The 24,847-nt window shown below is 44.9% G+C and overlaps 1 protein-coding gene across 1 annotated transcript in view; it reads right to left on the bottom strand.

Annotated features, from left to right (window-relative positions):
- mmp17a (matrix metallopeptidase 17a) overlaps positions 1 to 22,642 on the bottom strand; it is a 71,110-nt gene extending 48,468 nt beyond the window's left edge. Inside the window, exons 1-2 of the mRNA XM_048258744.1 lie at positions 21,989 to 22,642; positions 2,760 to 2,804 (exon numbers count right to left, since the gene is read on the bottom strand). Of these exons, the coding sequence (XP_048114701.1) occupies positions 2,760 to 2,804; positions 21,989 to 22,132 (189 nt within the window). The 5' untranslated portion in view covers positions 22,133 to 22,642. The remainder of the gene's footprint in view (positions 1 to 2,759; positions 2,805 to 21,988) is intronic.
- Between the last annotated feature and the right edge of the window lie 2,205 nt (positions 22,643 to 24,847).

Genomic DNA, 24,847 nt, shown 5'->3' with positions numbered 1-24,847 from the left:
GCTGAGTCGAGGCTCTACCCAACTAAAAGGCCTGGCGTCCCAGCCCCCCCCCCCCCCCACTGTGCTGATGGAGAGCAAATCGGAGCGGACAGTAATGTACGGGCGGAGGAGGGGGGTGGAGGGGACGATATGCGACTTCACTTCCGCACGATGGGACAGAAAGATGCTTGTCCTGCCGTGGAGTTGGAGGAGGAAGAGGAGGAGGAAGAGGAGGAGAAGAGGAGGAGGAGGAGGAGGCAGAGCTGAAATCGCTGTGCTCACTATGGCCAGGGGTCACACAGGGACCACTGGAACACATCAGCAAGGCTTGGCACGGGCAGGAGGGAGGGATGGAGGGATGGATGCAGAGATAGAGGAGGAAGAGAGAAGGAGGGACAGGAAAAGAGAGAGAGAGAGAGAGAGAGAGAGAGAGAGAGAGAGAGAGGGGGATTTGGAGAGCAGAACAACTGAAGCACAGAATGGAGAGTCAGCGAGCAAGCAATCCAAGTGCACGCAGCATCTAGCCGGGCTCGGATGAAGAGATTAGGGCAAGGAGCTGGAGCGTAACGGAGAGAGCCAAAGATGTTTGGGGAGAGCTGGAAGTTGACCGAGAGAGAGAGAGAGAGAGAGAGAGGACAAATCAAAATGGTGATTGAGAGAGAACTCTTTTCATTTCATGTGCAATTAACATGCACTTTCTTGACCATTTGTACCCTCCAACTGTATTAACTAATGTATAATGTCTCACACACATTTGTGTGGCTTTAGCGTATGACTTCATGCTATGTGCGTAGGGCATCTTAACACCTGGTCAAGCTACACATTCCCATTTGGGGGACAATAAAGTTGCTGAATCGTGTCAGATAAGTAGAAATATCAAAAGAATGTCAAAAGAAAGGTCAGATAGAGGAAGAAAGAGTGAGAGAGAGAGAGAGGGAGAGAGAGAAGAGAGGGATGAGGAAAAAAGAGTAAATGGGAGGGGAGGTAGAAAAAAAGGGACACAGAGAGATAAATAGAGGGATGGAGGGTAGTGAGAGAGGACAGGGGAAGACAGAATGAGAGGACGGAGAGTTACTGAGAGATGTGGCCTGGGTGTATAATGCTGGATCGTTATCATCTCAGGTGTCCACAGATGCTCCTTCATGCCCAAAATATGAAAGGTGTGCTCGTCTGGGATAAACACAAGGACGGTCACGACCTGAGAAATAATACCTTCAAACAACGCCGGAGTAAGTATTCATCTGCAGTCTGCTGACACATACTCATACATGCACTGTCACTCTCTCTCTCTCTCTCTCTCTCTCTCTCTCTCTCTCACACACACACACACACACACACACACACTCACACTCACACACACACTCAAACAGCAAGACACACATGAAAACAAACAGACATAGACACACACACACAAACAGCAAACTCACACAAAAACACACACACACACACACACACACACACACACACACACACACACACACACACACACACACACACACACACAGCGTGAATCTGTGAGCGTGTGCGAAAGATGAAAGCAGACGTGAACAAAATGAGAAGACTGTGGGTTAAGGGAGGCCGACGCAGAAACACTGATGCTCTGATGCTCTGATGCTCAGGTCAGAACAAAAGACTGAAGATGACATGGGGAATGAGTCTCAGCAGGAGAGCCAACTGCTTCTCACTCTCTGGACGTGCATACCGAAAGCACAAGTGGCAGCCCAAACAACGGGGGCCAGGCCGATCGATCCTCGCAGCCATGTCTCACGGAGCATTCAGCACCCGCGTGCTCTAATACACTGCTGGAAGGGTGATCAATCATTTCTCTCACGAGAAAGCACAGCAACCTCCCACATAATTTATGTAAACTTCAGTGAGGAACGCATACACAAACTTCAAACTACCGGTACTATATATGCACATCAAACACACGCACATCCCAAAACGTAATTACACACACACACACACACACACACATAGACACACTCAAATGAAGAGCTCAGTGAAACAAAGAACTTAATCTGATCTGGAAAACATTGATCCCCACCCTAGTTCATTCAGTATATGTTTACACAGAGGTTAAGAAAAGGGCACAATCATTATACGGTTCATTTCATGGAACTTCAACAGCTTGACTGTGTTCAGACTGTGGTAGGTAGCAGATGATGGCTGTATACAGTCTCTGGGTGAGTAGTCAGCAAACATAAGATGTTCTCTTCGGGAGAAAGTCTTGTTTGAAAGATCAGACAAAATCAGCACAAGCAGTATTTAAGCAGTACACAAGCAAAAACAAACAAATTGTGTGTGATACTGTACATGGGCGGATCACACAAAGTTTCCCTATTAGTATAAACATATCTGTAAGTTTGATGAAATTGTCCAAGTTCCAGGTGAAGTAGGTTTTCATTTCTAACAGAAAAGAGAAATAATGGCTGCTGAAATTCCTTGAGAGCACGGCAGTCGAGTCTATCACTGGCTCTTCAGCTTAAAGTGGACCGGACCAGTGGTCTGAGCACTGAGTACTCAGGTTGCATGTCAAATGTGAATTAATCACTGTGCTGAATAGTAATACAGTTGCCTGGGTGGCTCAGCAGTTTCTGACGTATAAGAATATTTGACAAGTTAAAATTCATGACTCTTCTCTTAGGAACTCTTTGGAATGAGGCCAATAGAGGTGCTCATCTATTTTTACAGGAGCAGAGTACCACAAAGTATAACAATTAATGTTTTCCAGGATTGTGAGGTCATAACACATTGCTTGCATAATCTACCAAACATACCCTTGACTGAAGAAGGTGAGAAGGCAGAAGACTTGGTCCTCTTGGCTGTTCAGAGAAAAAGAGGAGAGAGATCACAGCCTGATCCAATCACTTGTTTAGCTTTTGTATATGATGCATGATACAATGGATTATTTATCGATAGTCTCCATCTTCAGTTTCAGCCAGAATGGCATGGCTTTTTTTCAAATAAAAGTGCTTCCTCACTAATTTGACCTGGCAGAAAATCTTAATTTGGGGCTATAATCTATGCCCAGCAAAATCAGTGCCGAGTTTCAGTAAGAGCACCCGCCAAGTGTAATAGACAATAATTATGAGCTTAATACAGTGAAATTATGAATTTATAGGCGGTTTTGAGGCTGTTTTAAGAGACCAACCACATAGTTTGTGATGTGTTGTGAGGAACATAATACTGCTAAATGCCCACATTTACAATCATCAGTCGGACATCATGTGCATGTGGGTCTAGGGTCGTTCTCAATTTTCATTGCACAGCTTGCTCTTTCCAAATCAATAATGTTCAGTGTGCAAAACCCACTTCCAACAGTTCGCAGGGTCATAGTCAAGTTCTAAAATAGACACTAAAAGCTCTCCTAAAATGGCTTAGGTTATACAATCAGATCTTTACGAGCGAACAAGTGGATAAGTACCTGTACACAGGGTTGCAATGTAGCACAAACTAAAAGGCCAAATTAGTGCATTTGTTCATTAGCAAATTTAAAAAGAGCAGCAAAATCTCACTTATCCAAATACCCATCCTAACAGTTGCATTAACCAGGAGGGTCCATTAGTGCTGAGATATAAGTTTTATATAATTAGTCATTCTCATTTGTCACTATGTAAATGAAAGCAAAAAGACAAAAAAAAAGATTGTTCTGATCCTCATTTCTTAAGCATGCAAGTTGTTAATCAATGTTGCTTAGCAGTGATTGTGAGATTCCGTGCATGCACTTACAAAGACCATGCACAGATAGAGATGGTGCTGAAAGTCAATTAGAGACTGCGTTGAATGGCACCATTACTACATTACATAGCATAATGACATGCTTATCTTAAAAGATTTCCAATGAATTAAGATTTAGATATAAAAGAACAGAGATGAAAAGACAACCCTCAGCATTTAGAGTTAACACATTCGCTATACCACCAAGTTATTACACCGGCCCTTCACTCGCTACACAAGTGTACACAGTGCGTGCGTGATGTTGCTTTTGTTTTGGTAAACAAACACCACTGAGAGACATGCTTTTCACACTCAAGACGTAATTACTGTGTGTGTTTACTTCATCTGGGGCACTGAGCCAAACTAGTGCACTCTGGGTGAATATACACAGGAGAAGAGAAGAGAAGAGAGAGGGTGGGATGTTAGGAAGAGAGAGGAGAGAGGGAGGGAGAATGTTAGGGAGAGAGAGAGGAGAGATGGTAAGAGAGATGCTCTGGATTCATTTAAAGCTTTTACAGAGCATTGGAAGAATTGTAAAAAAAAAGTTTAATAGAAGCTACATAAAAGAGACATTTCATAGACGTTCACAGCCTGCATGTCCCAAGTGCTATGAATCCTCCTTTTACAGATATGTTATGTAAGAGTTTTAAAGTATATTCCTTTAAAAATGTTTTCATTCATTAAAATAGTTCCAAGAAAACCTACCATCTTATTAGAACTAGTATTTATAATCATGTCGTAACATGTTTATTACACATTCTTAATGTGCCAAATGCATTGATAAATATTGTCCTTATAAAAGGCTGAGTAAACACGCAGTGAGGCTCCATGGCCTTCACAGGAGTCTGAATAGGAGTCTCCGAGGGGACGTACAGACTGAGACTGGACCATGGAAAGGCTAAGGCAGCGTGAAAACTCTCCTCAGCCCAGGGCAGGAGAGCCGGCCGGGCCTGACACAGGATCACACTGGGTTTGTTTTAACTCCCACGCTTACACCCTAACAGGCTGGACACGGCTGCCAGAGAGCTGCACTGTCCGTTTTCAAACTCTCGCCAGGGGACAGTGAGAGAGAGAGAGAGAGAGAGAGAGAGAGAGAAAGAAAGAAAGAAAGAAAGAAAGAAAGAACATATTCTCTGTCATACATTCGCAATATCTATACATACACAAAGGCCTCCTGATGTGGATAATCTGACAGTGGGTGGGGAAGGGGAGGTGATGCATACTTTGCCAGGAGGCCTCTGAAGCAGAAGCGAACGCCCAGTGCTGTACTTATCTGCTGAGCTGCTAACAATCGATGGCTCCCTGTCCCAGCAGAGGGATGATCAATAAGGTGTGTGGGTGTGTGTGTGTGTGTGTGTGTGTGTGTGTGTGTGTGTGTGTGTGTGTGTGTGTGTGTGTGTGTGTGTGTGTATGTGTGTGCGTGGAGGCTAGTTTGTGATCACCCCTGCATATCAAACGAACCTGCCACAGCCATAAACACAGCACCCCCATCAAGCCACTTACCCAGCTCTGGACTTGACATGAACACACTCTGCATGTGTCTCTCAGAACAGCGTTTGCATTTGTGTTATAACCTATAAACACAGTAAATGGCGCACAGGATGATTTACTCAATTGATTCCTGTTTCTGTATTATTCTGTTGTTTGCTTTAGCTGATGCATTCATCACTTTTATGGATAGAGTGGTAGTTATGTATGTATGACGATGTGCAAGCTGAAATACAGACAAACATATGTCACACACACACACACACACACACAAGATTCGTGACCAGCTTTATAAACTGGAGTTGGACGCTTGGCACTTAAATGGCTGATGCCATAGAAATATGTGGAAATACTCCCTTATCTGGCTCTAAGAGATAGCATGAGAAGTCAGAGAAAGAAAGCACTAGAGTGACAGTCATTGCAAAAACAGAGAAGCAGAGAGTGAAAGACATGACACAGAGTGGAGAGTGAGAAGACACAGTAAGAGAGGGAGGGAAGGTGAGGGAGCACTCTTGAAAAGCTTCACGTCAGGTGCTGGAGCGTCTGAGAGGCTAATGGGAATCACAGTCCATTAAACGAGTGCGGCTGAGCCCCTCGGAGCCGGCGCGCCGCGTGGCAGTGCTGATTCATTAGATCCGTCACGGAGATCAATACGGGCGAGCCTTCAAACGCACGTCCTCCATGTGAGGCGCTAACCAGCTCGGGTTAATTCCATCTGTCGTTAGCTCAATGGGGCTCGATCTGCACCGGTAACACATGCCAAAGACCCACAGGCTCGACGCTGGGAGGGGGGGATATTACGGCTGGTGCTCCTGGGGAGATTTGACAAAGGCAAAAAAGTAATAAATTACCAGGGGAGAAAAAAAAAGCAGGAGCTGTCAATGGAGTCGCACGTCCTAAAGACAACACCGTCTGGGATTTAGAGTCACGACATCATCTGGTTTGGAGTAGTCAATCTACTCTACGCGGAAAGGCACGCTCATTTAAGCCCTATGGCAGTGCTGTGAAGCTTTAGCTGGCACAGTGTCCCATACATCTGCACATAAAGGAAGACCAGCATTTAGTTCCTGTGAGTACCAAACAGCTCTGTCCGCAATAATGAGGGTCAGCGAATTTCATTTCAGTTTTAATTCACATTTTTTTAAAATAATATCTTGAGGAAATATCCCTTGTATTTCAGCAGATTTGAGGAAAATGAGTTTTTGTTCTGGTGACTGCGTCAGACTTTGTAATCACAGGCAAAAACATGATTAACATGCAACCAAATCAGGACAATGAGATGTCTGTAGTTGACAGTCAATCATGTGTCCTATCTAAAGCAGAGCTAGTGCATGTGTTTGGGTGAGGTTGGGGGGCACTGTAGGGAGCTGTCATTGCTTTATTTGCATAATTGGAAAATGATAGGCTCTCATTACTTGTGACACAGGAAAAAATGAGCTGCAGCTTGCTCAAAACTCGGCATCTCCAGTGAGCCTTTTCATGGAGGCTTCTTTGCTGAAAGACTTTTTTGCAGAAAAATGCTGCAGTGTCAAAAAATTGCATAATCATGATCTGTAAAATCAAATAATAGACACTGAAGAGACTGCCTCATGAAAAAAACATGCATTTTAACTTCAGCTGCTCTTTAAAAGGTTATTCAATTAAATAATAATCTACCCCGGATCATGTTTTTTGCATAACCCTTTCTGTCTGTCTGCCAAACCTTATTTGTCTTTTGATTCTAAAGCAGGGATCACTGCACACAGAGCCTTTGAGAAAGAAATGGATGCTCAAAAAATGTATAAAATCCATTTTTAGGAGCATGTGTGAAAGTATAGTGAGCAGATCCTTTTGCTTATTCTGCGCTAACAAATTTAAAGTGATTTTACTTCAACCGTAAAAGTTTAGTGGGGCTGTTCAGTCACTGGAACGGGATTCAATGGCCAGGACATAACTTGAAAAATGACAAATAAAGTTTGCACAAAGCAATAAGCTAACATTTACCTGCCAAGACTTGCAGCTCTGAACCAAGGTCATTCAGTGTTAGCAACTAGCCCGGAGGTATCCCTGCAACATTTACACGCCACAGAATACTGATGGGCCGTGAGTGCACCAACGTCTGTGTTAAAGGAAAACAACTGGAATAATCCCTGAGTAACCTTCAGCCCTACCTGTGCACAGAATCCTTTTACCGGGGAAGAGTAGGGATGGATGAAAGGATGAAAGAAGAACAAGTAGAAAGATGAAAAACAGGTTTTCTTCTATTCCTCTATTCCCTCTCTTTCCTGCCTCTCTCTTGGGCTACATTGGAGGCCTTCATATCCCACACCTCATCTCTCTCTTTCATTCTCTCTCTCCCTCTCTCTCTCTCATCTCTTCAGGGTCCAGTTATTCAATTCCCTTTCAGATGTAACATAAAGAATTTAGTATGTCTAGAGGGGCAGGAGGCCAGACCAGTCCCAAACAGCCATATACACGTTAGATAAACCTGCATTTGACCTGCTAGCTGGAATGCTGAAATTTCCTTTGCCCAAATTCTGTGAGTATACATTTAACAACCACTCCTGTGGTGGAATATTTACCGCCTCGAAAGAAATCAGTGTCGATGCCACATCACAGGGTAGCCACAGCGGCATTATTTACGCGTGGGCTTTAGTGCTCGTGCCCATCGGGGGTTGGCATGGGAAGGCAAACAGAGAGTTGGTTCAAGTTCAGAGCGCAAACAAAACCCCATGATGTCAGGCGCATGCAGCTCCGAGATGGGTGCATGACTGTAGTTTGGTTTTGCTGCTCAAGTGTGTCCCGGAAAAGAAAAAAAAAAAGAATCTCCCGGAAAGTGTTTAATGTCAAGGCCCCCCCACTTGATTTAGCCACCAATCTGGCGTGGCGCTGAGCCAAGCCACACAAACAGAAGAAGCGCATAAACCTCGGCACTGTAACCCCACAGAGATATTTATTACATGTGCCACCGAGACGCGCCGGAGTCACGCAGATTGTCTGCTGACTCCTGGCAAGTGTCGTAATAGGCTCTCAAGAAGTGGAGAGGAAAACAAACAAAACGTTGCGTGGCCAATGTCAGTCTGCATCTCCCTCTCCACCTACAGTATCATGTGTCACTGTATATATGGTGTCTGTATACATGGTGTCTGCGATGGGAGAGAGAGACAGCATGCACTAGTAGGACAAATAGTGAGTAAGGAGTGTCTTAGTGAGTGTGTGTGTGGTTGAGTGTATGCATATGAATGTCATTCCAACAGTTTGCATGGGTGCACATCTGCGCATGAATATTTTGACGAATTATTTCTGTCGATGTGTGAGCACAAGTCCCCACGAAATTCTGGCCTGCCTCAGCCAAAGCCACAGCCCCCATTGTCATGGCGACAGATTTAACCCACACAGCAATGGCAATGAGCCGCTGCTGTCACTGGGAGCTGAGGAATGGCAACAACTGCGCGACGAGACCCCATGCTGCATCAACAATAACTGTATCACATTAATATCCCAGCTTGAGCCTTCGGAGTGACTCTTCCCTCCAAACTGACAGGGATTTTCATCCTGTAATCAAGTCTCGACTGATATTATAATCTCCATAAAGAGATTGCCGCTGTGATTACTTGTTTCTTTATCTCCGAAAAACATCGAGTGGATGAATAAATAAATAAACAAACACGCGGAAAGTCGACGAATGCTAAAGTAGCCCATGGTAATATAAAAGATTAAAGACAGAGGACCTGCTTGAGTCACTGCACATGCTACGTGAATAGACTTAAACAAGTTGCAGTATATGATAGCAGACGCTATAGGCTACTCCAAATTGTAGACATACCTCAAGTCCAGCCCCAGGCACTAGCAGGAGACAGTCGGAGCTCTGTGAGAGAGAGCCTACTGTACCTACAGCAAAAAGCCCCACAGTTAAGCTTAGACAAAAGACATAAACCATAACAGATAACTGCTATAAAACAAGCTGAGGGGCAGGGAGAGGGAGAAGTCTGGACGCAGAGGAACAGCGCAATAAAATAAAGCAATTCATAAAAATGAAACTGAGGGCGTTTAAACAAGCTTGACTCAACATGGTGGCTTCCTGAAGCTTGCACACTGGTTTTTGTTATTGTCCATAAAGAGTTGATGCTTGAACTTTGCAATCAAAAAAAGAAAATGGGAAAAAAAAAAAAGACAAAACAAAGTGAAGTCCCCTCCAGCGAATGTAAGGACAACTTGTGAGGAGGCGACTGTTTGTTCAGTAGCTGAGAGAGGTTGCTAACAGCCTTGAGCTTTCCGCTGCGGAGCCAATGAATCAATTCCTCCAGCAGGCCTCCATGCTTCCCGACCCCTTCCCGCCTTAAATTAGATCTCGATTTCCCAGAGCTGGAGGAGCGTCCCTGGGAGCCCGGTGAGGGGGTCCACTTTGTCAGGGCGGCACAACGGTAGTCCAAGCACCACCTGTCAGAGTCCCTGGTGATCACAAGACCTTGCTCGCTAATGACTGCTAATTAACTTGCCGCTCTCATCCTTACAGTGTACCCCTCCACTACCGCTGTTGCTGTTGCTGGTTAAGGCAGAGGAGAGACAGGAGCTAGCTTTGCCACGGGGCTCTGATAACAAAGTGGCTTGGCACTGTGAAGTTGGCAAGTGCACATCTATGATTTATGAGCTATTGTTTTGGAGCTAGATACTTGCTACAAGGGGAGATATTTTTACTCATCAAGTTCAGTGGCTTTGACGTCACGTCTATGAATAGTATGATCCAAGCTCACACACATCCAAGCTCTCTTTTTTTCAAGACATTTTGAAGTAGTAAGAGATTAATCAATTGGCTTGGCCTTGCATGCCCTCCAAAACAAGATTGCCAAGCCAGTGCTGAAGCGTTAAAATACGAGACACCTGATGAGTTACACACTTGAGTGAGCCTCTTCTGCATAACCCAATTTCCACTGACCACTGGCACAGTGATGCAATTTACTCTGACCTCTGGCTCTGTGATGCAATTTCCTCTGTCTCCTGGCAATCTAGCTCTTGGCCAATTGAGCTTTACTTCACAGCCAACATGGCCAGCTGTGGCGTATTCTGTGTCAGTCAGCTGTGCCCAAAAATACAGAGCGGAAATAGGAGGGTGAGCAGTTCTTCACATTCTGCTCGATAAGATAATGTAAGGACTCAGAGGCAAAAGAAGGGTCACTGAAATAGCCGGCATCACTTGTCTCCTTCAAACCTATCAGTCAAGTGAATAAACAATGTCTCAGTGGGTCTTTTTAAAAGAGGCAACCACTCTTTCTCTGTCTTTCTTTCTCCTGAAGTCCCACTCAGACCTCTATGGCACGTCCGACTGCAGAGGTTGGGTGACCTCCTTGCAACGGACAGAAGGTGAGCTGAGATCACCCCATCGATTTCTAGCGCTGTTGTCTGTGCCCCACAGATAGCAGCCACACAACATTGGCATCTCGCCGCTCATTGACCTCTACGCCTGCCCACCCACTCAATGGCACTATTAATATATTACAGCATCATTCATAAAACACTCACCAGACTAAAAGAGATTGTCGGATATAAAAACACATGTAAGTGTATCCTTGGCATTCACTCTGACATGACATATCAAATATTGAATCCCCTTCACTCATTTGTGCTACATTAAAACCAGCACATTTGGTTGTAAGAAATCAAACATGGCACACTTTGTGCTCCAGATGATTGTGTGCCTCCTCTCCCTGTGTAATTTATTCATAGTATATTTTGGCACTTGACGAAACAGAACCATTTAATTCTGGAGGGAATTGGAGGGGTTTATTAAAATCCAACGCAGGAAAGTGGCGAGGGAAGTTGGGGCAGATGGATGCATAACCTCCGGCAGGCTCTGACAATTGATCTTCCTGAATTGATAATAATGCTCTCATTACTTTGATATTTCATAGAAAAATGGGTGACCTACCCACAGGTTTTATTGGCGGGCGGGAGCTGTTCACGGTAGATGGCCATCCCTTTAATGTAATTTCTGCAAGAGGTTGCCAACGTGGGGGCCATCTTCTCCAGAATTATGTAGATTTATGTAAAACATGCCTGGACCCAAGTACCTACATATATTGATTATGGACTACTGAATTCTGAGTACTGACAAAAAATGCCGCCCATTACTTTGCAGTATGCCGTTAATGTGTTCTGCACACTGTAGGAAGAGCTGGCTTTTATTTTTGTAGGAGCAGGGAGGGGGAGCCGCTTGAGTGTCGCTCCTCAGGCTCTTCCGGAAGAGTCTGCTGCACTCACAAAAAAGAGCTATTAACTGGAGTGTGTTTTTAGAACACATTTTGCACAACACATTGCTCAGTTGGGAGAAATGGTGCACACCTACACAGTTTTGAAAATATGATATTTTAAAAGCATAATTTACCCATTGACGCTACACCGTTGGTTTGGTAGCTACAGAGCCGTCTCTGTCTGTTGAATCTTCTTTTCAGTGTGACATGCTTTTGGGAGAGTGGATCCAGTGTCAAAGTTTTTCTTCGTGTCAAAGACAATCCCCTGTGACCGCTATAAATCGAATCACTGTGGATACATCAGTGATGAAAAATGAAGTCATTTTTTTATGAAGAGAGTAAAAGTTTAAGGAGACACTTGATAGTTCCATGCTCACCAGACTGCAGTATGAACACAAATGTGATCACACTTTAGTTGAGGAAGCATGGGGGATTTTCCATTTGTTACTGCCACCAATGAGGCTATATTGTCCGCACGATTGGTCTGTTTATCTGTCAGTGTGCACCACATCTGCCCTGCAATTGAGAACTATTACACATCTATTCTCATCCTCATCTGTTAGTCAGTCCGGCAACGAAGAAGTGCCACTGGAAAATGGGGTGAATATTTCCTGGTGACTTCCTGTTACAGCTGTGGGGGCAAAATAAATGGTCTTGGCTAAACTGTTCTTGATTTTGTCTCTATTTACAGTACATGCCAGGGAAACTCATAATTTAGTCAATGAGTTATTTGACCTCCTGTTTTTTTAGTGAGAAGTGTTTGTATTTTTGAGGGGGTTTCAGGGTTTTTATTGTGATTGTTGTGTCTACCCCTCTTTTTGTGAATGGTGCTGGCCACCGTCCTATGCTCCATCACACTGGAAAGGTGTAAGATATATTTTGGATTATATATTTTGGAGCGGTTTCAATCCATGGGACAGGATGGCATAAGAATTTAGTTTAATTTTCAGAAATGTTGCGAGATATGGGGGTCTTTGGGTCTGTGGATAGGTGTTTTCTCCTAAGTTTTCTGAGATCCATTTAGTTTGAGGTGGAATGGCTGACACTATTTGTTCGTGAGCCATTGGGGAGCTATCAGACTCTTCAAGACTACTCAATTTATATTGTTGACAACTTTAACATCAATCATGATATGAAGAAATGGGCAATCTATCATTCAAATGAGCAAAAGCCACTGAAAGCTTGACAGCAAGTCTTTACACTGAATTTGGGTAGATCAAGCAGAGTCAGAATACAATAGTTACCAACTGACTGATTCATGTGGTGTTAAGTCCACTTCATTAAATCTCGAAGGCTGTCCATGCTAGTTTTCTGGCGGGCTAATTAGCTGTCATGAGCTTGATTAGCAGACTTCCATTGACTGCTGTCACTATTTCCATGACAGTGTAATTGGAAAGAGCAAACCATCTCTTCACTCAGTGAATGTTTATCCATACACAGAGATAGTACAACAAAACAAACTAATCACAGGCAACTGGCTACAACTCTGAGGAAACGTGACTGTCTCTTGTTTGTGTTTTCCTGATGGACGTCGATAAGCAGTGATGGGCAACACACATGTGTTTGGAACTAAAGATGAAAGGGACTTTCAACAGTCTGTGGGTTTCACTAAAGTAGTCCTGCTCAGCCAAGCACAAAAGATACTTGAATAGGAACAAATACTATTTCTCACAAATCTGCTGCGCACAAACAGCATCAATAAGAACAATTAAATTCTACTAATACTGCCAATGGACCTCCCAATTTGCACTCTCCCTTGATGCGTCCCTGCTTTGGGAAATCCAATCCAAACGCTCATCAGTTGGCCAGCTTGTGGCATGTTTACTGAAAATCAAATAACGAAAAAAAAAACAGTGTTTCTCTTCAGTATACAAACACCAGAATGTTTTAAAGCATGCAATTCCAATGTCGGCCATAATCTCCATGAAAAATAATAATAGAAAACATAACAAAAACAATAGTTCCCATATGTTTCCTCTTAAGGACACTAGAAGCAAAACCAGTGTGTTTTAAAACACGCAAGTCCCATGTTGGCCATAATCTCTATTCGTCAAAAAAAGCATTAGGACTGCTTCCCATGTGTTCCTCTTCAGGATTTGAAAAAGCAAAACCAGTGTGTTTTAAAACATGCAAGTCCAGCATTGGCTATGAATAAAAAAATGATTAAGAAATAGGATTAAATTAAATTATTTAAAAGAATTAATGACATGCACGGGCACACTGAGGGCTATAAAGGATTTCCAGTGTCAGCAGCTCAGGGACCATATAGTCATATAGACCTGGACATTTAATTTTTATGCATTTACTTTATGCACACAAAGGTTTTCATTCTGTGCAGTGTCCAATTCAATTCATTCATTCAGTTAACCTATGGATTAGGCTAGTGGACACAATGATGGTATGCTCAGGTTAATGTGATAAGCTAGACATTATTCAAATATATTATGGATAGGGTCTAAGAGAGGCTTAACAGAATAATACATTGAGGGCTCAATCAGCCTGCCAAGATGGACACTGCAGTAGATCTGTGGTATGCAGGGGTGTCCGACAGGTAGCGGTCAAAAATCCAACCCAGCGGCAAGAATGAGATCAGTGGCCAAGGCCACACACAAACACACAAATAGCCCTCAAGTGAAAGTCACCTCCTTTCCTGTAAAAAACAGATTAATTTAGACCAGCCACTTTAGGTGTGGGAAGGTGAGTTGTACCCACCCACACATACACACACACACACACCCATACGCACACACACTCTCCCCTCTCTCTCTCTCTCACACACACACACACACACACACACACACACACACACACACACACACACACACACACACAAGATTAATCCAATTTTTGAAGAAAAAAGAAATCCCATTTTGACAGGGCAGCCTGAGGAGCGTTTGTCAAGGACACCCAGGGACACACAGTAATATTGTTATGAGTGATGGTGGACCTCCACTGTCTTTCTTTCTCTCAGTATGGGTCTGTATGAACACATGTACAGTATAGAGGAACGTAAGGCCCCATAAGTGATTAGATCATCACATTCATGTGTGTATTCCCACATTAAAAATATGACAATGACAAATACAACCAGTGGTGTTTTATTCATGCTTATGTTGAAGAGTTTGGGGATTTGCCTGCATTTCTGTCCCATGAGTCAAAGCTGATGTGTCATTTTAATGAGCAATGTGCAAGGAATGGACTTTTTTTGCCGCTGACATTAATAATGATGGATTAAATTAAATTACAAGTCAGCATAAACACACATACCTGCATACTCTCTCTCTCTCGCTCTCTCTCTCTCTCTCTCTCTCTCACACACACACACATATACACACACTACATTACACTCCCTTTATCTTGAGGAAAAAAATATGCTTGATTGATTAAACACTAAGCTTAAATAAAACTCCTGACAATGGTATATAATATACCAGTGCTCAACAATGTGCCGTCAAAGCATTGCCATCTACAGTAACAGACAGATTACCTTGTTATAATCATGCACTTAAATTCAGCTCCCCGATTCGCAGCCACATCTTTGCCTTTCCAAATTAAGCCTAATGCGTCGTCTTTTTAACAAACAAGTCTCTGCAATAAGCCACAGACTGAGGCTTTCTTTATCATTTCCATGTCTCTGCTCTTTCACTCACTCTTTCGCTCTCCACCCATTTCCCCCCATCCTCACTGGGACCAGAAGCAAGCAGCAAGCGCGTCATTTGAACATTAGGCAGAGGTTTGAGCTTGATTCTTTACTGCACTTCAAAAGCCTGCGCAAGCCGAAATTATTTTCCTTGGCAACACATGCATCTGTGGAAGCTTTCTCCTACCCATTTGCTCTCCTCTCTATCTCTCTCCTTCTCTCTCTCTCCCACACCTTGTTCACACCTTCCTGTCTATCTGCCTCTATCTCCCTCACTACCACTACCTCAGTCTCATCCCCTCTCTCTCTCTCTCCCTCTCCTTTCTCTTCCCTTTCTTCGTCTTGTTGAACTGACAAATGCAAATGAGAGGCAAACGACAAGAGCACCTGCTGCGCTGGCTGTGAACGACCTGGAAAATGAACAAACTTATTAAAACCGAAAGGGGAGCTGCAGCCACAATCAGCCACTGGGTACCTTTTTAGAATCAGTCTGCCAGAACCCCATGCATTTAAAACAAGGATGGGGAAGGTAGAGAATCGTCCTCACCCAACATCCCAGCCACCCACCCACCCGTTCTCTCCCAAATATTTTCCTTTTTTTTGTTTGGGGAGACTCAAACGAGCTCTGCGAGCAGTTTACGAGAAGCCTTGTTGTTGCTTTTGGGGTTTGCTTGATGCCGTTTCATGGTTGTCCCCATATATATATATACTCGCAGCCCTACGGGTGTATTTTGAGCAACAACATGCATGCCAGCCCAACACCAAAAACCACGTAATTACAAGCGCCTGTTGGCCTTCTGGACAGCCATCCCGAGGAGGCCCTTGATCTCCATGGGCACCGCGGAGACAGGGGGAACTCCTCTGCTCAAAATAAGCCTCGGCTGCACATGGTGCTGATTTGGGGTTTTACTTCTGAGGGCCTTGCTGTTGAATCGGCTCCAGAGTTCGAGTCTGACTTAAGTGCTGAAATCAGCGCCAGGGCCAATGGCAAATATCGCGTGCAGCGTCGTCACGGAGAAGCGGTTATTCGCTCTCTCTTTCGACCACACGGTTTTACTGATCCTTTACTACTGTAAGCTGGCTTCTGGCCCCGAGGGTATCCACCATGTCTTTCCTCTCCGCATTTAGCCACATTGAAGTCCTCAGAGGAGACAGCTCCAGCTCCTGCTTGTCCGCTCTAACTGGGTGTGTGAGTGGATCCAACTGGGTGTGTGTGTGTGTGTGTGTGTGTGTGTGTGTGTGTGTGTGTGTGTGTGTGTGTGTGTGTGGTTATCCGTAAGGCCTCTGGGCTACAATCCCTCACAAAGCTTGTCTCGTGTCTCGGAGACACTGCATTATCAGAAGTGCATAGAAAGTGGCATGTGAAGAACAGTGCTGGGGAGGGCGAAGGGGGCCTCATTATGGCGACAAATTGCCGCAGTGCTCCCAGACACGACACCTTAATCACGGGCTCAGTCAGTCAGCGGCCGCCACCACCGCCGCCTTACGTCAGCATCCACACTGGCCTCCACATCCTCATCGGTAGCAGGGGCCCCCGCGTCCTGCCTTACCCCCAGAGAGGCGAGCAGAGGAGGAGAGCAGAGGCAAGAAGAGGAGAGGAGAGGAGAGGAGAGCAGGAGAGGAGAGCAGAGGAGAGGAGAGAGAGAGGAGAGGAGGAGAGGAGAGGAGAGGAGAGGAGGAGAGCAGAGGAGAGCAGAGGAGGAGAGGAGAGGAGAGGAAGAGAGCAGAGCAGAGGAGAGCAGAGGAGGAGAGGAGAGGAGAGGAGGAGAGCAGAGCAGAGGAGGAGAGGAGAGGAGAGGAGGAGAGGAGAGCAGAGGGGAGGAGAGCAGAGGAGAGGAAAAGAGGAGAGCAGAGGAGAGGAGGAGAGCAGAGGAGAGGAGGAGAGGCGGGAAGAGAAGAGAGGCGAGAGTGGAGAGGAGAGGCTGTGTGCGCAACAGTCAGGCCCAACAGACTGACAGGGCTGGGTCACTGAGGGGTCGAGCAGCATTGGCAGGTCTGGGTGGCGTCTGCATTTGCCGTGACTGCCAATGAGGCGCCGGGGAGAGGTGTCGGTTCTCATCTACCACGGTGGATGTGCTCAATATGCCTCTATGGCGGTGAATCTCCCATGACCCCAGATCCCAGTCTCCATCCCAACACGTCTACACAGCGAAGTGTCGATGAAGAGGACCACCAATTATCCACCAATTTATTATGGGATGTCTGAGATTTCCTCCTAATTTCCCGCTCACTCACTTTTTTTTGCCAACTACAGTCCACACTCCATTCTTTTGCAAACCTCTCAGTTTTATCCGCTTCCTGCATATTTAACATCCGTATCTTTCTCTAGGCAACCAAACTCTCTCCTCATTTGTGTGTCTATCTGTGTGTGTTTAATTCCTGCTCTCTCTCTACCTCTCTCACACTCAAGTCTCTCCTGTTCTTCACTACATCCCTGCAGACACTGCTCCTGAAATAATCTTCCTGTCCCCAATCTGGAATCCCAAAATGCCCAAAAGATGGACAAGAGGGCCATGGCTATTTGAAGCATGCACCAAAAAACTGGGGCAGCACCAGAAATCTAGCCTATATCAGCCAGAGAGAGAAAGAGAGAGAGAGAGAGAGAGCACAAGAGATGAAGAGAGGCAAAGATCGGAAAAATGGGAGAGACAGATGAAAATGGATGAGATAAGAGAGTGATATAGACAGTCCAAATGAGAGGGAGTAGGATAAGGGGAGATTCTAACCTCGATGCAGAGGGGAGGCGGAGCAGCCAAAACCCCTATCAGCCTGCATCACCAGATCTTGAGCGCTCAAGACAGGGGATGGGGGGGTGTAAGGCTGATGAGCACAATTAGGCGAAAAACTCCTCTTCCTCTCCCTGCCTGCACACCTCCCTCCTGCGTATTAGTCAGTGGAGACAGGTCCGAGTCTGGCTAAGAGAAATGCTATCGATTTCATGTTTGTTTCTTGTCCGAGACCATGCGGCCTGTTACCCCTCCCCCCTCTCTCACGCCCTTCAAGTGCTGCACCTCTATTGCTCTCTCTCTTTTCTCTCTCTCTCTTTCTCTCTCTTTCTTTTTTTCCCCTCCCCTCAATTTCCTCTGCCAGCTCTTTTTTATCTGATTGCCTCTTCCGGGACGACAGCAACCCACTGCCCACTTAACGCTGGCTGTCAGTCAATCCGCCCTCACTCCATCACGCCACTGACCCCCTAGTCCTCCTCTGGTGGATCCTCGGACTTCTGGCCCCGAGTGCTCCTGCTGAAATTGGAGCTGAAGGGGGGCGGGGGGGCTGGACTGGACTGGGGGCGAGAACTGACTTGGGCCAGCAGCAAAACGAAAACACATGAGGTGACAGTGCCCAACACCATTCTGAGTAGGCACAAGGAATTCGTAGGTCTGTGTGTGTATGTGTGCATGTGTATATGAAAGGGAGATAGAGTCTTTGTGTGCTAGAGATGTGTGCATGTGTGTATGAGAGGGAGATAGAGTCTTTGTGTGCTAGAGAGAATATGTCTGTAAGTGAGTGAGAGAGAGAGTCTCTAAATTAGGTAGGGCAGGGTATTTTTGGGAGTGGGGCAGAGACAGACGAAAAGAGACAGAAAGAGAGAGAAAGAGAGAGAGGGAGAGAGGGAGAGAGGGGGAGAGAGGAGAGAGGGAGAGAGGGAGAGGAGAGGGAGAGAGGGAGAGAGGGGAGAGAGGGGGAGAGGGGGAGAGGGGGAGAGAGGGAGAGAGGGGGCAGCTTCAGCGTCTCCACTCTATTGTTGATGAGTCCAGATGGTGCTCTCATTAAAAGATATTACAGTAAAGTTAGATCCCCAGCTTTAGGACAGAAACGGGTTGCACAGGCTAGATCATTATGACCCGCCAATCTCCTGAAAGTATCAGTGAGCCGGCCGCCTCACATAGGGGACGTCTTGCCTCGGTCATGAGCACAGCCCTCCTCCATGTGGAAACGGAACACTCTGAGAATACATTTAGTCAGTGCTCATCCGCTGTCGCCTTTCAACGGAATTCAGAAGTTGCCAACAAGATGACTCAACATGGTTTACATGACTGGGTATGTACAATACAGTGTTAATATTCTTTCGACATCCACCTTTCTTTTCCCTAACAAAGCCATTGTCTGTGCAACCCACAATTAGCTGACAATAGCACACAATCACTCATTATGTTTCTTTTGAAACGCCTCCATCTTCAGCTTTTACAATATCCTTAAACAGTCTCTGTAACACTCTTGTTCCTGAAACAGTATCTTCATTTGTGTGTGTGTGTTTTTTTTTCAACCATAAAGTTGGCGTGCCCAGTTTTAAGCATAGCGTACAGTGTTTCATTTTGGAGACAGTAGCCCTCTTGCTTGTTCATTACAGAACCATGAATTTATGGTGCAACTCAACACTCTGGTTTCCACATTGTGCTGATGTGAGGCTTTTTTCGTCCAACAAAAGAACAATGCAGAGTCTGCACTGGTGATTTTGACAATCCCCTACAGAGTTTTCCCAGAGGAGGGAAAAAGTACAAGTAGCGTGAAAAATATAACTAGATATAACAACTTCCTTTAACTGACAGGGATCTAATTTAGAAATAAAAAATGTTTACTTATCCTAAAGTTGATTTGCTGATACTTTGCCTGCATGTGAGTGTTTCTCTATCAGCTGACGCGAGGGCTCTGGAGGCAGCCAGCCGGGTTGGTGGGGAGCTCAGAATGCAGTGAAGAGTGCAGGTGCACACATCCCTTTACCACAACCCACCAGTGCTCCCATCCCTTCACTTAACACTTGACCAGTAATGTGGAGAAATACACCCTTTTGTCTTTGTCCCAGAAGACCCTCATGCAAATCTATACTGCAACAACCCCCACCTCTTCCGCCTCCTCCACACACATGCTGGTTTTCAGAATCAGCCACCTGTGCCTGCCAGGTGCGAAGACGATGGTGCACCATTCTGCGCGAAGTGAAAGAGTTCATTAGACACCCCTGTTCCCCCCACACACACACACAGACACATTCCCCCCTCCTCCAATTCTCCACTCAGGCGTGCGTGATCCAACCCATGAGCGGTCAGCTAGCTAATTGAGGCGTTCCTAAGTGGACCGCTTGCTGCCTCGTGTCTTTGATTGGAAAGCCGGGTGACACTGCTCCAGTCCAGTCCTGGCCATGCAGGACAGTAATGGCGGATGGTGTGTGTGTGTGTGTGTGTGTGTGTGTGTGTGTGTGTATGTGTGTGTGTGTGGGGAGGTGGGGGATGGGCAACATGTGAGGTGGCTGCTGACACCACAGCCGGGGCCAGGCTCATTATGAGCCCTGCTCCCTCCCCAGCTTAAGCTCCCATCGGGGGGCAGAGGATGGGGAGGATAACTGGGGCCAAAACCTTGAGAGATGCACCACCCAGGCCATTAGGGATGGGCAGGCGGGGATCTATGTGAAGTGCCAGGCACCAGCTGCTCCATCAGGGCATACTGAATAGCCAGAGACTGAGTGGTTTTCACGATATGGACCCAATTTGGAGGCTCACAATGAGCACCCAAAGGTTCAGGCTTTTCAATAGGTACAGTGAAATGTATGTGTGCAGGAGAGAGAACAGGTGTGGGAAGACTATGTACTTGGGAAATAGGGAGAGGTGTGAATAAATTTTGCATGGAGAAGGAGGGAGGGAGAGAGAGAGAGAAAGAGCAGGAAAAAATACAGCGAGTCAAGATAGATAAATGGGCCATTTGGGCTTTAGTAATGTGGTTTCACAATGTGTGGTAGAGTGCAGCTGAGGATGTGAGCTTTATCAGTAAGAGGCTATTTTCTTCTTAGTGGAAGTGTGCAATAAGCATTTTGCAATAATTTATTTAGTGTGGTTTAATAAAGGTTCATAGCTTAATATGAAGCTCAGTGTGCAGTGGCTTAATGGAGTAATTCCAAAATCAGATGTGCAGGGAAAAAAACTCCAGTCATCATTACTGCCAAGTTTCTTACTGTTTTCACACTTCGCTAGTCCAGAACGTGAACGAATGGGGAACCATATACCGTTAATTTCAACCCAATTTCAAAAAGCCATAAAAGTTAATAAAATTGGCATTCCTCGTTGGTCAATTCAAACATTAATCAAGCTCAATTTGGATTGTTTTTCTTCTCACTCGCTTATCTCCTCACCCAAGGCAAATGTGGCAGGCTGGAATATTTTGTTGAGCCACCTCTGCTCGCTTGTGGTGAGTTCAAAGCGTTCCGCTGTATGCGCGTCAGAGAGCAGCCACTGTAGAGTGGGATAATACACCGGGATTATGTCTGTGAAAGGCGGCTACACGGCAGAAGGAGCGGGTGTTTTATGTATGCATGATTAAATGCCAGCTCGAGACTGGCGGCAGCGCAAGTGGCTCGTGTCAGATCAAGACTCAGTTCAGCGGAATGGGTTGAAGGTTTGGCAGGGTTGACCACTGGCATATCAATGTAGTGTACGAAGGTGCTCAGTTGTCTGCTTCATTGTACCTAACACTCAACATTTCGAAAGAAACGCGCCAATACCCCCCCAGAAACGACCAATACCCCCAACAAAAGGAAGTCCAACTACTTCTTAGCCATTTGAAATTTTGTTGTGAAGGCTACTTGAGGCACTTGGGTTGCACAACTAACATTTTCTGTTGCATTCTAAACGAAATGAGTCAGTATAATGTTAAAATAATGTAAATATCCAAAGAAAATAACATTTTGCTTACATATTGCTAATATTTAACTTTTTCCAATGACATCATGCCTAAATTGAATATGATAACCTTTAGAATAAACCTCAGAACATTAAAAATACAAATATCAAACAAAAGTCTGGCAATCATTCGTATGGTAAGCAGTGTGTATGTGAGGCCGTTTCATGATTGGAATGGACGGTTCTTTCACATCTACCGCGGTCGCTGTGGCAGCAGCAGGTTAAAGGAGAGAAGTGATGTAGGGAAAAGGCTTAAAAGCACTTACCACCCCCATGTCCATCTGTTCGGCCGTTAGAGAAGGCGCCGCTCGAGTCTGGGATAAAAACCAAAGGATTGGAAACACAATCATCTCCGGGTAAATAATCCAAACGCGCTGTGAATTCCACTTCAACATTTTCAAAGAACGCATGCCCTCCTCTGTCGGAACCTCCCTCGTTGACAGACCAGGTTTAGACGCCGCATTCACAGATAAGACAGGACCTACAGTAGAATCCAAGTCCTTCACATATGCACTTGTGATCAGATGTGCATAACGGTCAGCTCTCGGCAATAATAAACGGAGTTACCTTACTGTTGCGCGCAAACACGTGAAGCACATATCACACAGAGCCCTTTTCAGCCGGTTGTGGCAGAGAAGGAGAGGTTTTCCAACCACTAAACCCGTGTTCTAAACACAGTTCTCATTCTACAATCAGGTACGTTGAAATTCACAAAACAAACAAGTACAAGGTAGCACACATGTAAGTCCTCCGAGCGCATTCGGGGTGCAGATCGAAATGAAATGACAACGGGAAAAAAGGAAAAAAGGGTATAGGCTGTCTTCTTCCAAGACGGTTTTGTCAAACGAGGGTTCAGCAGCAAGTCTACTCCCTGCGCCGTGCCTCGCAGACCACGACTGACGTTAGACGAGAGACGGAGGACGAACTTAGACGCCTCGTGGGGTGGGAGGGGGTCTGGAGGGCCATTCGGTCCAGTTAGGGAACGGATTCTATTGATTTAATGACGCGCTTCTTCTGCATTTGCAATCGCTGCCTCACGAAAATAGAGATTGCGAACAGTTTGACAATAGAAGCTGCACCCTACTGAATCCAAGATCGAATAAATCGTCATCTTGACTTGTGTCTAACTAGATATCATGCTATCGCTGTAGTCCAAATTAATGCACTGGCTACTCCAGCTAATTAATGCCATGACTTTGTGTACGGATTAACACAAACAAATACATAGCCAAGGCAATAATGGATATACTAGAATGTAAGTATGGCAAAGAAGTCGCAGCCAAGTAAAATGTAGTTTCGTTTGTCTGTCACTCAATCTGCAAAAAACAAAGCAGAGGGAAAGGGCATCACAAATGGTAGCCTACATCATACATTTCTATTTCAAATCAAATTAGTATTTAATCTATCTCCAAAACGTACCAATTTGGAAGTAGTCTATTTTTTTGTGTTAGGCTACCTGTTGCTATGAGTAGCCTATTTAGACAAGATAGCCAAATTACTTAAAAGTCATCTTTACATTTTACAAATATATAATGGAATTGAGCGCTTGACAAAAGAAAAAGGGGGCGAGGTGAATTTAACAGGCCTATTGTCAGCGACAACAACCAATATACATACTGGGGACACTGATAACAAGATGCCATGTGACCACGTTGTCTCTTACCTGAAAAACTCTATAGGCTAAACCTAACTCTACGGGTTTCAAACCGTTCAAACATTCCTAGTCTAGAAGTATATGTAATTTGATTAAATTGTAGGCTACACGCATCTATCTACTCGGTGATGTGGGCGGAAATGTAAAACACATAACCTTCACGCGAGAAGGAAGACGTAGCCTACAGATATGACAAGGCAAGGATGTAGGCTAGTCGCACTCAACTGACAGCCGGAGGGGAAGGGTACACCCCTAACTATAGACCAATGTAATAAAACACAGCGGTAGGAGACATGAGGGTGGAGGAGAGCGCGACTGGAGGAGCTAAAAGATGGATGGAGGACGACCGTAGCGCACGAAGGGTGGAAATGAGTGGAATGACAGCGGGGAGACTCCTAGGTGAGGAATATTGGTGTCATGCGCGCGGCACCTTCTGCTAGAAAGCCCGGTAAGAATCGATGCGTTTGTATGATAACGCAAGGCACCTGTCGAAGGAAGGCAGGGATTTCATTCCAACAGATTATTTTAATGTTCTCCTTTTAAACTAATCATATGTCACACCATCTTTATCGACTAAACGCCACATTCGAAGATGAACGCATTATGAAATTACTTATTTATCACATAAATGGTTCCTTCAGAGAACTGCAGTGCGCTTACTAGCGGAACCAGCATATTGACTTAAGCCCAGCAGAGAAGATTTGGCGTTTGGCACAACGGCGCAGCCACACAGTCAGGAACCTATTACATGAAACCATGTATGGGCAACCTATCTGACCATATGCCCAATTGTCAACAATATCCTGACAATACATTTTGTTCTGACCATATGCCCAATTGTCAACAATATCCAGACAATACATTCTGTTCTGATATAATGAATTTACATGAATGTACATAGATTCATTTTTTTTATGACTACTTAGTCTGGAGATCTGGAGTAAAGACCACAAATAAAACCACAATATGTGAGTTTGCCTGGAATATACAGTATTACTTTACAGTATTTAATTTAATACAGTATTTCTTTATTCCTCAAAGACCTGCTGTTTTTCACTATGGAAAAACATAAATGCATTTTTTAATAAAAACAAAACACATTCCTACATTCTTGAATTTATAATCCTTCCTATATATTTAATGACTTGGTTGCTAAACCTTTTCAAAATTTTAGTGTTAAGCTAACCAGTGCTATGTGATAGCATTTTTGCTGGTCTTTAAAGAGCAGAAAACCCAGAATGAATAAGTGAGCATTCCAGGGAGTGAACTGACACCCAATTAAATATACATATATTGCCAGGAGCAAAGTCCTTCAACTGAGAAGACTGCCTCTGCCTCTGAAATACAGAGCTGTTTTATTTCCCTTTTCTCGTTACTGTGGCATTTCAAAAGACATCAGAGAGCCGCCATAAAAGCGTTTCAAAAGCGAGATCATCACAACTACTCTAATCTGGAGTGCTTACAACTGAGC

This window comes from Alosa alosa, chromosome 12, assembly GCF_017589495.1.
Source record: "Alosa alosa isolate M-15738 ecotype Scorff River chromosome 12, AALO_Geno_1.1, whole genome shotgun sequence".
Taxonomy (NCBI): Eukaryota; Metazoa; Chordata; class Actinopteri; order Clupeiformes; family Clupeidae; genus Alosa; species Alosa alosa.
Note: the sequence above shows the minus strand (reverse complement) of the source record. Positions and strands in the feature narration are given on the sequence as shown.